The 14,341-nt window shown below is 49.4% G+C and overlaps 1 protein-coding gene across 2 annotated transcripts in view; it reads right to left on the bottom strand.

Annotated features, from left to right (window-relative positions):
• Positions 1-8,126, bottom strand: part of LOC311326367 (protein MTSS 1-like) — a 102,138-nt gene extending 94,012 nt beyond the window's left edge. For both annotated transcript variants that reach the window (XM_084459256.1, XM_084459257.1), the window contains exons 1-2: positions 7,689-8,126; positions 5,759-5,820 (exon numbers count right to left, since the gene is read on the bottom strand). In XM_084459256.1, the coding sequence (XP_084315382.1) occupies positions 5,759-5,820; positions 7,689-7,760 (134 nt within the window). In that variant the 5' untranslated portion in view covers positions 7,761-8,126. The remainder of the gene's footprint in view (positions 1-5,758; positions 5,821-7,688) is intronic.
• Positions 8,127-14,341: the final 6,215 nt, after the last annotated feature.

The raw sequence follows: 14,341 nt of genomic DNA, 5'->3' as shown, positions 1-14,341 counted from the left end.
TCAAGGAGAGCAACAGAGGGAGCCCATGGTTGTATATCCTCTCTTAGGTTCTCTCAGCATTGTTCATTGTTGTGCTGGTCGTTCTATAAACACCAGAAAAGAATCTCCACTGACACCCTCACACACTCCCCTGGTCACACACTCCCCTGGTCCTGACCCTGACACCCTCACACACTCCCCTGGTCCTGACCCTGACACCCTCACACACTCCCCTGGTCACACACTCCCCTGGTCCTGACCCTGACACCCTCACACACTCCCCTGGTCCTGACCATGACACCCTCACACACTCCCCTGGTCCTGACCATGACACCCTCACACACTCCCCTGGTCCTGACCATGACACCCTCACACACTCCCCTGGTCCTGACCATGACACCCTCACACACTCCCCTGGTCCTGACCATGACACCCTCACACACTCCCCTGGTCCTGACCCTGACACCCTCACACACTCCCCTGGTCCTGACCCTGACACCCTCACACACTCCCCTGGTCCTGACCCTGACACCCTCACACACTCCCCTGGTCACACACTCCCCTGGTCCTGACCATGACACCCTCACACACTCCCCTGGTCCTGACCATGACACCCTCACACACTCCCCTGGTCCTGACCATGACACCCTCACACACTCCCCTGGTCCTGACCCTGACACCCTCACACACTCCCCTGGTCCTGACCCTGACACCCTCACACACTCCCCTGGTCACACACTCCCCTGGTCCTGACCCTGACACCCTCACACACTCCCCTGGTCCTGACCCTGACACCCTCACACACTCCCCTGGTCACACACTCCCCTGGTCCTGACCCTGACACCCTCACACACTCCCCTGGTCCTGACCATGACACCCTCACACACTCCCCTGGTCCTGACCCTGACACCCTCACACACTCCCCTGGTCACACACTCCCCTGGTCCTGACCATGACACCCTCACACACTCCCCTGGTCACACACTCCCCTGGTCCTGACCCTGACACCCTCACACACTCCCCTGGTCCTGACCCTGACACCCTCACACACTCCCCTGGTCCTGACCATGACACCCTCACACACTCCCCTGGTCCTGACCCTGACACCCTCACACACTCCCCTGGTCACACACTCCCCTGGTCCTGACCCTGACACCCTCACACACTCCCCTGGTCCTGACCATGACACCCTCACACACTCCCCTGGTCCTGACCCTGACACCCTCACACACTCCCCTGGTCCTGACCATGACACCCTCACACACTCCCCTGGTCCTGACCATGACACCCTCACACACTCCCCTGGTCCTGACCCTGACACCCTCACACACTCCCCTGGTCACACACTCCCCTGGTCCTGACCCTGACACCCTCACACACTCCCCTGGTCCTGACCCTGACACCCTCACACACTCCCCTGGTCACACACTCCCCTGGTCCTGACCCTGACACCCTCACACACTCCCCTGGTCCTGACCATGACACCCTCACACACTCCCCTGGTCCTGACCCTGACACCCTCACACACTCCCCTGGTCACACACTCCCCTGGTCCTGACCATGACACCCTCACACACTCCCCTGGTCCTGACCATGACACCCTCACACACTCCCCTGGTCCTGACCCTGACACCCTCACACACTCCCCTGGTCCTGACCCTGACACCCTCACACACTCCCCTGGTCCTGACCCTGACACCCTCACACACTCCACTGGTCACACACTCCCCTGGTCCTGACCATGACACCCTTTCCTATTTCCTTCTATTATCTCAGTCCTGGTTGAGGGATCAGGAGGTCAGGAGATTCCCAAGGCTCCTTCCTCAACGGAAGCAGTCAGCACGTCTCAACAGTGTGGACTGGATGGTCCTCTGTAGTCTCAACAGTGTGGACTGGATGGTCCTCTGTAGTCTCAACAGTGTGGACTGGATGGTCCTCTGTAGTCTCAACAGTGTGGACTGGATGGTCCTCTGTAGTCTCAACAGTGTGGACTGGATGGTCCTCTGTAGTCTCAACAGTGTGGACTGGATGGTCCTCTGTAGTCTCAACAGTGTGGACTGGATGGTCCTCTGTAGTCTCAACAGTGTGGACTGGATGGTCCTCTGTAGTCTCAACAGTGTGGACTGGATGGTCCTCTTACAGTCACAGGCTGGCCAGCAGTGGTGAACAGCAGACTTATTTCAGTAATTGGTAACAATGTGGCATTTGTTCCGAATGAAAGTCAAAGGAGCCAGAGTGTTGCTGATTTGTCCACCATGGCGTCGTTTCTGTGGCCCTGGTAATCCAAGGCTGGAGTACAAAGTCTTACTCCGCAAAATAGGGGTTTTTCATCCCATTCTAAAATAGAAAGATCCATCTCTCCAATATTTTTTTTTGAAGATGTAGTTAAAGTAAAGAGAAAAAGACAAAGAAGAAGACGGGGAGAAGGGATGGGTGAGGGACGAGAGGCCTGATCATGTCTGATTGGTCCAGCAAGGCGCCCAGCGATGGCCCTTGGTTGACTTCTTTTTCTTCTTCTGAAAAGAAGTCGTTTTGGTAAAAACCCAGAAGGGAGGGGACCAGGCAGTCCGTCCTTTGGCTCCAAAATACAGAGATGACTACAGACTGTAATTGTGGAACTTCCTCGCCACTTTGAAAGAGGAGAACGAGGCTAAATTACAGAGCGCTTCCCGTCTGGACGTCATTACAGAGTAGAGGCACCCATGCTGCTCTAGCCACACGGCCCCTACCCCCCACCCCACAGATGGGTCTGCTGCCCCTGCCCCACACGCTGCCCTGCCCTGCCCCACACACCCTGCCCCTGCCCCACACCCTGCCCTGCCCCACACACCCTGCCCCACACCCTGCCCTGCCCTGCCCCACACACCCTGCCCTGCCCCACACACCCTGCCCTGCCCCACACACCCTGCCCCACACGCTGCCCTGCCCCTGCCCCACACACCCTGCCCTGCCCCGCCCTGTCCCACACACCCTGCCCCACACCCTGCCCTGCCCTGCCCCACACGCTGCCCTGCCCTGCCCTGCCCTGCCCCACACCCTGCCCTGCCCTGCCCCACACGCTGCCCTGCCCTGCCCTGCCCCACACGCTGCCCTGCCCTGCCCTGCCCCACACCCTGCCCTGCCCCGCCCTGCCCCACACACCCTGCCCTGCCCCACACACCCTGCCCTGCCCCACACACGCTGCCCTGCCCTGCCCCACACGCTGCCCTGCCCTGCCCCACACCCTGCCCTGCCCCGCCCTGCCCCACACACCCTGCCCTGCCCCACACACCCTGCCCTGCCCCACACACCCTGCCCTGCCCCACACACGCTGCCCTGCCCCACACACCCTGCCCCACACGCTGCCCTGCCCCACACGCTGCCCTGCCCCACACACGCTGCCCTGCCCCACACACCCTGCCCTGCCCCACCCTGCCCCACACACGCTGCCCTGCCCCACACACACTGCCCTGCCCTCCTCCAGATGCCGCTGCCCCATTACTTAGCTCTGCTGCTGCCCTGACCTCAAATGCTACAGCCAATGCGCTTGTTTCACAGGTGCTGCAACTGGCCAATCAGGGCAGCTCTGCAGCACGTCTTCATATGAGGTAAACACAGTCTGGACAGGGATCTGGTCCTGAACCAGAACATCCCTCTAGCAGGGGCCCAGGGGGACATGCACTCTGCTGACCCTCGACTACAACTACAGTCATTCTAATCCCACTAGCTCAAAATATGGAAAACAACAAAATATGTTACAATAGCTACGCAGATGACACACAAATGTATATCACCATATCACCAGGGGACTATAATCCCATACAAGCACTGAGTAAGTGCATTGAACAAATCGACAATTGGATGTGCCAGAACTTTCTTCTACTAAACAGCCAAAGAAGAACGATTCAGCGCTCAGCTCCAATCAGTAATGCTAAAAAACACAAAAAAACAAGAAATCTTGGTGTAGTCATGGACTCAGACCGGAATTTCAACAGTCACATTAAGACAATTACAAAGTCAGCCTTCTATCACCTGAATAATATATCAAGGATTAAAGGATTTATGTCTCAGCAGGATCTGGAAAAACTTGTCCATGCGTTTATCTTCAGTAGACTCGACTACTGTAACGGTGTGTTTACAGGTCTCTCTAAAAAATCGATCAGACAGCTGCAGCTGATTCAGAACGCTGCTGCTCGAGTCCTCACTAAGACTAAGAAAGTGGAGCATATCACACCAGTACTAAGGTCTTTACACTGGCTTCCTGTCTGTCAAAGAATTGACTTTAAAATACTGCTGTTGGTTTACAAAGCACTGAATGGTCTAGGGCCAAAATATATTTCTGATCTGATCATATGCTATGAACCATCCAGACCCCTCAGGTCGTCTGGCACAGGTCTGCTTTCTGTCCCCAGAGTTAAAGCTCAATGAGATAACTTTTTAATGGTTCAATATTCACCTTTACCTGCTATTAGTTCATGAACTGGCCTTACCAAGATCCCAAAAATCATATTCATGACATGAGACCTTCTGAATTTATTATTTTAGAATTTCGGTGTACTGGCTAGTACACTGGCGGGAAATCTTGTGGTGGAAACGGAAGTGACGTGTTTTGCGTGTCACAATATCAGGAAGACAACAAACACTTCGCCCTGCGAAACGAACTATCTATAAACTAGTCTAGTCTTAGCACATAAAAGAAAGAAGACCGGTATTTACCTGCATTGAAGCCATCTTTCCTGAATGTCCATTGAAGTATCTACAATCTTCCAATCCAGTCTGCTCCACACGCGTTTGTTATCATATTTTTCTGCTATTATTATAGCGAGTGAGTGGGGGATTGTGGCAAGTGTGGTTCTTAAAACGCAGTGCCGATTTTATAACCACCAGTGGGGCCGCTAAAGTGACAAGTTCTCATGTAGCTTTAAAACAAAACATGGAGAAGCAGCATTCAGTTTTTATGCTCCACGTATCTGGAACAAACTTCCAGAAAACTGCAGGTCTGCTGCAACTCTCAGTTCTTTTAAATCAAGCCTGAATACTTTTCTTTTTGCTGCTGCTTTTTATTAAATCAAATATTATATATATATAATTATTCATGCATACACTGCACTGTGAACTTTTATTCCTGTATTTTATTTTTCCTGAATTTAGTTTTAAATGTCCTTTTTTGCATTTCGTTTTATATGAGCTTTTATGTCTTTCTTGCACTTTGTCTTGATGCTTTTAATGTCTCATGTAAAGCACTTTGAATTGCCTTGTTGCTGAAAGGTGCTACAAATAAAGTGACCTTGCCTTGCCTAACCAGCCAGTCATCTTCCTCCAGGTCCAGTGAGGCTATACCTGCTCTAAGGTCTTCATCTCTACCCCTCACTCTTTTGAGGGACTGTTCGGCCGCTGCAGGCTAGAATACCGTCACTGGACTTGAATTAAACACCCTCTGAGTTTTAGCGCCACAAGCGCACATTCTTAACCCTTTAAAACGGACTGTTGGAATAACAAATCACAACTAATATCTTAAATCCTACTCCCAAAAACGGAATAGTTTGGCCTTCAGCTCAATATAGCTTGACCTTGTGATGATGAAGAATCAGAAAATAGCCTACTCATGCCTTCAAAACATTAAAATGGGCTAGAAGAACATCTTAAATCAACAACAGGTGGAGAACAAGACTTTGTGGGATGTATTGCTGCAGCTTTGGGTCAAGACTATCAATAGCAGCCCGCTTCTCAAACACATGCAGGCACTCCTGAACACACACGCACACGCACACACACACACACACACACTCAATACACTCACCTGAGCTGAGACTGCAGCTTCCCAGCCTTGCTGATAAAGTCCTCCCAGACTGGATAGCTGGTCTGTGGACAGACAGAGAACACATCAGCCATCTTGAGAGGTGAAAGCATCAGTATGAACCCCACAGCCTACATCACGAACACAGGCAGCACCCACACCTGAGAGAGGAGGAACACAGGCAGCACCCACAGCTGAGAGAGGAGGAACACAGGCAGCACCCACACCTGAGAGAGGAGGAACACAGGCAGCACCCTGAGAGAGGAGGAACACAGGCAGCACCCACACCTGAGAGAGGAGGAACACAGGCAGCACCCACACCTGAGAGAGGAGGAACACAGGCAGCACCCACAGCTGAGAGAGGAGGAACACAGGCAGCACCCACACCTGAGAGAGGAGGAACACAGGCAGCACCCTGAGAGAGGAGGAACACAGGCAGCACCCACACCTGAGAGAGGAGGAACACAGGCAGCACCCACAGCTGAGAGAGGAGGAACACAGGCAGCACCCACAACTGAGAGAGGACAGAGGCAAAGGGTGGTCAAACATCCACTAGACAGCCGTTGGAGGGTCAGGGCACCCCCCCCCCCCCTGACACCCCACCTGCTTGATTTCTCTGGAAATGTGACTCAAACTTTCAAATGAGTTTGGCTAAATTTAAACTAGTATAGATTAGGCTATTACTTGATCAATACCATTAAACAAAGTACTATCCTGCTCTGCTGCCATCATTGAGACTGGGGGGAAAGTCAGGACAGGCTTGTGACTCTCGCACTGATGTGTTCTTAGTGTCAGTGACCTGGGGAATGTGACCCTATACCAACAACTTAAGGACCGAGGGACACATCTGCTTCGCTCTCTGAGTCTCAGACACCTTGCACGCATTTTGCTTTCTTCTTTTCCGTCTTTTTTTTGCATTCTAAAAGTTTCCAGATGAAACAGCTTATCACGTGCAGTTCAGTATTGTCTGGATATCATTACTATAGATGACTCTTTTCATGGTTTCAAGTTCTTTTGTAATCTCATACATAAGAAAGCAAGAGTAGTTAGAGGAATTAATTGGTGTTTTAGCCTAGATAGGCAACCTCCGTCCAACTGACAGGTTGACCTGACCTGTCCATGTCAAAGTTTACTAACCTTTAGGTCACCAGGCATTCTATAAATTCCTTTTGCTTCACTACAGCAGCTGTGAATCTACTCACACACTACTTAAACAGGCAGTAGGCTATAGCTACTACTGTATTTCTGACGTTCAAATAAACTGTCCAAGACATGGCTATAATGGCCTACCTCAAGTAAACATTTCTGCTTCACAAACAATCTGCAGTTAAGTAAAAAAACACGTATTATTTCACGAATTTGTCTATACTATGTTCTCTTAATAGATCCATGATAGCCTAATGCCTTGGGTGACCTCGCCGTGACTCCGGGCCAGAGCGCGTGTTTGTCGGGGCGCTGCAGGTCACCGGCGGGATGTCGCGATAGTCCCCAGGGTGTCCCTGTGATAGTCCCCAGGGTGTCCCTGTGATAGTCCCCAGGGTGTCCCTGTGATAGTCCCCAGGGTGTCCCTGTGATAGTCCCCAGGGTGTCCCTGTGATAGTCCCCAGGGTGTCCCTGTGATAGTCCCCAGGGTGTCCCTGTGATAGTCCCCAGGGTGTCCCTGTGATAGTCCCCAGGGTGTCCCTGTGATAGTCCCCAGGGTGTCCCTGTGATAGTCCCCAGGGTGTCCCTGTGATAGTCCCCAGGGTGTCCCTGTGATAGTCCCCAGGGTGTCCCTGTGATGTGACACTCACACTCCAGTTGAAAGTAGCAGATACTTGTATCAGATAGACGCTCAGTTTACCCGCAGGTCTGAGCTCCAGGCTGTCTGGTGAATATGGTAGGCTAATCACAGTGATGTCAGCATTAGTTATTCATAATAATTCTGACTTACTTTCATGTCTCCGATCACACTTTGGACCAGTCCTCCGAGCGCACTGCACTCCTTCTCCAGAACAGCCTCCATGTTCAGGACCAACTAGTCAGTCCGTCAGCAGCGCGAAACACAACCCACTACCTCCAGGGACTTCACCAATGGGACTAATCACTTCTTTCAGTTGTTCTGTCTTGGTATTTCACTGCAAATCCGCAAGGTATTTAGAAAGCCAGCAGCACTGTGAGCTACACACCTTTACCTGGAAAGGCTCAACATCAGTAGAAGCCGTGTGGGTTCAGAGCCTCTCTCCTCCCCTCTGGGAACTGGGTCCCCCGATCTGATCACATCTAGATTTAACCTGCGATTTAGACAAACTAATCCAATCCAGTAAGGTCCTTCAGGGTATTTAGTAAAAGAGAGAGCGGTAGCTACAAACAGTACATTCCGATGCAGACTAGTCAGCAGCCTCACTCGCTCAGTACAGAGCAGCCCCGGAGCAGAGGCTGGGGGAATGGCCCGCGTTGCCAGGTTGGTTGGTATTGTCCCCCTATCGTGGTGTCTGAACCCTCCGTACGAGGCTGTTCACAAATCTGCCCCTCGCCTCTTCTTCTGTTCATTACCCTGTCTGTGTGACTCTTCACATTTTAGAACAAGAAGCCTTAATACTGGTCTATGGTGAATTTCTTCTACCTCTAATTTACCCGTTTATTCCAGTGTTTACTCTCCAACTTTACCAAATAGGGCTTCCAAGGCAACCTACCCGTATCTCTGGTTCACATACATATAAAGAAAAATACACCAAAGATAATGACTTATCTTGAATCTACATTTGTTTGGGATGGGTAGCCTGATATCGCATTGCCTTCTCATGAATTAATTAATCATACATCATTCGCAACATCTATAGCTATGAAAACTACACAAGCGGAACATAAAAAAATAAATAAAAAAAACACACAAAAAACCTGGCAACCATAATAGTAGGTAGGTACAGCGTAGATCAGCTGTTTACTATCATCTAGGGCCATCTAGCGACCAGAAGTTGCACATTACAATGTAAAGGTACCTACAGTGCTAACTCCATACTGCAACCAGGCAAAACAAAACAAGCAAAAAAACCTACAGAAGAATTCATGTAGTAGCCAAGTCTAAAATTTCACAGTGATGGCAAATAAGTCAAATGGCTTCAGATATCCCAAAACGTATATTGTTTATACATTATTAACAGTTCTGTAGAATGGTTTATATTAGTAAATGTAGGCTACAATAATGTTTGGCCACCGGGAGAGGTCTGAGAATTGTCCACTTGATGTTACTTCCCATGATAGTACATTATCTGCATTAAAGAACTTGTAAAAGCATTAAATCATGATTCTTAATTTATACAATAATTAGGCTTTCTTATTACACAAGATTAAGAGTAACAGGTAGAGCCTTTTCTACATCAGCATAACCCGTAAATCACCAGAGAAGCTCCTAGTACCTAGATTCTCCCAAAAGGTAGACCTATTCAATAAAACAATATGTAGACCTATTCAATAAAACAATATGTAGACCTATTCAATAAAACAATATGTAGACCTATTCAATAAAACAATATGTAGACCTATTCAATAAAACAATATGTAGACCTATTCAATAAAACAATATGTAGACCTATTCAATAAAACAATATGTAGACCTATTCAATAAAACAATATGTAGACCTATTCAATAAAACAATATGTAGACCTATTCAATAGAACAAGGAGCCTTAGTGCAACAAATGCTTGATGCGGTCAGATTGATTGAACTGCCATGTTTAACTGTGCTGAACAACTGCTTGTCTAGTCTACTCAACACTGTATGTGCTGTTTGTGTAATGAGAGAGAGAGAGTTTGTGTGTGTGTGTGTTAGTGTGTGTGTGTGTGTGTGTGTGTGTGTGTGTGTGTGTGTGTGTGTGTGTGTGGGTGTGTGTACTATTTGTCAAGTCAACATCTGCCGTCCTTGGATTGAGGCTGGGATCTGTTTATTGAGGTGTCTTCTGTGTGTCCGATTCATCTGGTGAGATATGAGACACCAGCGACACGTAGCTGTCAACAAACTAATAAACATGTATTCATGGCCTCCACCACCAGCTGTTCCTATTATTCAATTTGCTAACACTCTCCTCACACCTGGAGCGAATGGAGGACTCATACAAGTTCCTGGGACCTGAAAAACAAACTAGACAAGACTGACAACACTGAGGCCCTCTATAGGAAAGGACAGAGCAGACTGTTCTTCCTCATGTGTGTAGCAGGCTGAGGCCCTCTATAGGAAAGAACAGAGCAGACTGTTCTTCCTCATGTGTGTAGCAGGCTGAGGCCCTCTATAGGAAAGGACAGAGCAGACTGTTCTTCCTCATGTGTGTAGCAGGCTGAGGCCCTCTATAGGAAAGGACAGAGCAGACTGTTCTTCCTCATGTGTGTAGCAGGCTGATGCAGATGTTCTACCAGTCTGATGTGTGTAGCTGTGTGCTGCGGATGTTCTACCAGTCTGATGTGTGTAGCTGTGTGCTGCGGATGTTCTACCAGTCTGATGTGTGTAGCTGTGTGCTGCGGATGTTCTACCAGTCTGATGTGTGTAGCTGTGTGCTGCGGATGTTCTACCAGTCTGATGTGTGTAGCTGTGTGCTGCGGATGTTCTACCAGTCTGTGGTCGCCAGCACACGTGTCCTGCTGGGGAGGAACACCAGGCCTGAGACCAACTGAACAAGCTGGTAATCACAATCAGAATCCCTTTATTGCCATGCAGTTTTACAATGTACTAGGAATTTGCTTTGCATAACATTTAGACAACATTGGGCAGGGTGCAGGGACGAGACAGGACAGGGCAAAGACAGGGCAGGGCAAACGGTAAGTATAAAAAGCTAGTGCAAAAAAGCTAAAGAAAAGAACAATGTACAAAAAGGAGTGCAGTCAGTGTATGTACAGTGAGTATGCAGAGTATGATGTGTATGTGAGTGTGTATGTGTGTATGTGAGTGTGTATGTGTGTATGTGAGTGTGTATGTGAGTGTGTATGTGAGTGTGTATGTGTGTATGTGAGTGTGTATGTGTGTATATGTGTGGCGTGATGTGTGGGTGCGTGCATCCTATACATACAGTATATTCATTCAGGGCCAGTGTCTGTGGACAGTGTCTCTCAGCGGTGGTGGAGACCGTGGGGGTCAGAGGGGGACAGCCTTGGTGAAGAGGCTGATGGCCGTGGGGAAGACGCTGTCTCTGTGGGGGGCAGACGTGGTCCTGATGGACCGCAGCCTCCTGCCTGAGGGGAGGGGCATGTAGAGGTTATTGCCGGGGTGGGAGGGGCCGGCCGCAGCTTTCCTGGCCCGCTTCAGGCTCCTGGAGTTGTGCAGGACCAGGAGGGAGGGGCAGGTTGGACCAGGAGGGAGGGCAGGTTGGACCAGGAGGGAGGGCAGGTTGGACCAGGAGGGAGGGCAGGTTGGACCAGGAGGGAGGGCAGGTTGGACCAGGAGGGAGGGGCAGGTTGGACCAGGAGGGAGGGCAGGTTGGACCAGGAGGGAGGGGCAGGTTGGACCAGGAGGGAGGGCAGGTTGGACCAGGAGGGAGGGCAGGTTGGACCAGGAGGGAGGGCAGGTTGGACCAGGAGGGAGGGGCAGGTTGGACCAGGAGGGAGGGCAGGTTGGACCAGGAGGGAGGGCAGGTTGGACCAGGAGGGAGGGCAGGTTGGACCAGGAGGGAGGGCAGGTTGGACCAGGAGGGAGGGCAGGTTGGACCAGGAGGGAGGGCAGGTTGCAGCCGATCACCTTCTCAGCAGATCGGATGACGCGCTGCAGTCTGGCCCTGTCCTTGGCTGTAGCGACGGAGTACCAGATGGTGATGGAGGAGGTGAGGATGGACTCAAGGTGTAGAAGAGTAGCATCATTTCCATTGGTAGACCGAATTTCTTCAGCTGCTATAATGGTGGCTCTGCTGTGGGGCAACTGTCACATACAGCAGCATCTGATAATACCTTCCTCTTCAGTCAAACATCCTGTTCTGTGTATTCATAGTGGCTATCTATCTATCAGCTCTCAGGAAGTCATTTCAGCACATCAAAATGTGACTGTAACTCACTGTGACGTCCTGTCACATTTTATTTGGTCTGAGAGACACTTCTGTAGCTGGTATAGTATAGTATAGTAATACTATAGTCCTCTTATTAGAAGGTGTGTCTGATTGGTACTGTACATTTTATTTCTTCTTATGAGATTATGTATGGAGATGAGAAAGATGAGAAAGAGACATTTCTGATCTGTGTACTGTCAGACTTTGTAATGGAATTTCTCCAAAACTACACTGTAGAAGCCAAATATTATTGCATGGGTTTGTAGAGGTAGAGGTCAAGAGGGCAAAAGTCAGATATTTCTGCATATTAGGGAGAAGTCCTGAATTCATATACACGTGCCATTCGGATGAGTTATCAAGAATTCAGATTTTATTGTCTATCAAATACAAACCAGGCCAGGTCCAGCCTGGCTTACAGTATGTGCTAGCCATGCCACTGAAATACAGTATCTGTGAATTGAAATGACATGAAATAATGTCTGATGAATTAAGTTAGGTCTTGTCGCCAGGACACATCAGTTCCAAAACGTAAACAACAGCATTTGTTTAGCTACATATAGACTAGAGGAGTTTCGCTCAGCATAGACGGTAATCTCTGAGAATGTCCTGCGTGGGAGTCCAATGCTCTGACCACTACTCTACTTGTGGAATTTAGGTTAATGATAAAAAGGTTGGAGTGAAAAGATGAACATGTGGAGGTTTGGGGTATAGTCCCATAAAGTCATCCCCACCAGGTCTTGAACCTCAGTCTCCCGGGTGGGAGTCCTATGCTCTGACCACTACTCTACTTTTGCAGTGGAGATTGGTGAGTTGATTTTGGTGTCCTTCTTGATTTTGGTGTGCTGGGACTACTGCATCTTGTGGTGCAACAGAGAGATGCAGGCCAACATTGATAACCCGACAAACGCTATACTAGGTGCGCTGGACAGCCACGCACAAAAATACGCAAATCATGCTTTTCATGAAACTCAGTGGAGGGGTGTAGCATGGGCCCATTTAGAACCCATTCAATTTTGCCGTGCACAGAGCCACGAAATCCATTCAGGGCGGTCTCTCTGAGCACCATTTCGAGTTCTTTCATGATTTTAGAGCGCAATCAACTTTTACCAAGATGACTACATTAAGTCCAACCATTCATCCAACTTCCCAGTGAGCATTTTCTGGTTGATAAAACGTTTAATAGACGTCTATAATCTAGGCTCAAAAAACGTCTAAAAATAGGTCAGAAGTGCAAAGTGAAACAATGTCTATTTTTAGACGCTGATTAAACATTCACATTTAGACCATATTTCACCGGTGTAATATTGGTGAAATGTAGTCTAAATGTGAACGTTTAATCAATGTCTTCAAATAGCCGGTATTTCACTTTGCACTTTTGAACCAGTTTTGCTGGTAATTTCACCGATTACCACAAACCGTATTTTAAACGACTTTTCAACTGAAAAATGCTCAATGAAAAATGTAACTGTTCAAGTAATTCTGGCTATAGGATTACAGCCAACCAGCAGCACATGACACACACACAAACAAACAGTGAAATTAACACTAACAGTTTCTACTGGGACAAAAAACACCATGTGACACAGGCTACAATTAATTTTTTATTTCTTTGACCAAATATGGAACCAACACACATGCATGCAAAACAGAAAACACACAATTATGCATGTGATGTGGCCTCAGTTCACATCCAGACAGACTCTAACAGAGAAGGGGGATATAACAAGGCAGAACAGGGGCCAGGAAGTAATCCGTATCAGTGAAAGAGGACCGAGGATCGATAATGGTGTGTGTGTGCACACACTCCTGGGTGTGGCCTAGAATGACCACCCCCAGGGCAAAAAAGGTCCTTGAGAAAGGATGAGAAACATGAACAAATCAAACAAGTGACTAAGAGCATTATCTAGTGCTGAAGGCAAAGTGCAAGAATAGCAATCTAAAATACAATAAGTGCTTAGGAGGGGGGATTGTACTTCTTGAAGAGATGAGTTTTGAGCCTGCGGTGAAAGATGGGCAGCGACTCTGCTGTCCTGACATCAGTGGGCAGTTCGTTCCACCACTGCGGGGCCAGGACAGAGAAGAGCCGTGACCGTGTCGATTGACCGCAGGGGCCTCGGAGTGACGGGGCAACCAGTCGCCCCGAGGTAGCAGAGCGTAACGGTCGGGAGGGGGTGTAGGGTTTGACCATGGCCTGGAGGTAGGAGGGGGCTGTTCCTTTCATTGCCTTGTAGGTTAGCGCCTGAGTTTTTAACTGGATGCGAGCCGCTACAGGGAGCCAGTGTAGGGAACGGAGGAGGGAAGTTGTGTGGGAGAACTTGGGGTGGTTGAACACCAGGCGAGCAGCAGCTTTCTGGACAAGATCCAGCGGTTTAATGGTAGACGCCGGGGCCCCAGTGAGGAGGGAGTTGCAGTAGTCCAGGCAGGAGATGACCAGGGCCTGGATGAGCACCTGCGCCGTTTCATCAGTGAGGAAAGGTTGAATCCTCCTGATGTTGTAGAGCATGAATCTGCAGGAGCGTGTGACGGATGTGATATGTGCGGAGAATGACAGTTGGTTGTTCAGGGTCTCACCCAGATTCCT

This window comes from Borostomias antarcticus (genome assembly GCF_949987555.1).
Source record: "Borostomias antarcticus genome assembly, chromosome: 27".
NCBI lineage: Eukaryota > Metazoa > Chordata > Actinopteri > Stomiiformes > Stomiidae > Borostomias > Borostomias antarcticus.
The sequence above is the reverse complement of the archived record's forward strand: the minus strand, read 5'-3'. Positions and strand labels throughout refer to the sequence as shown.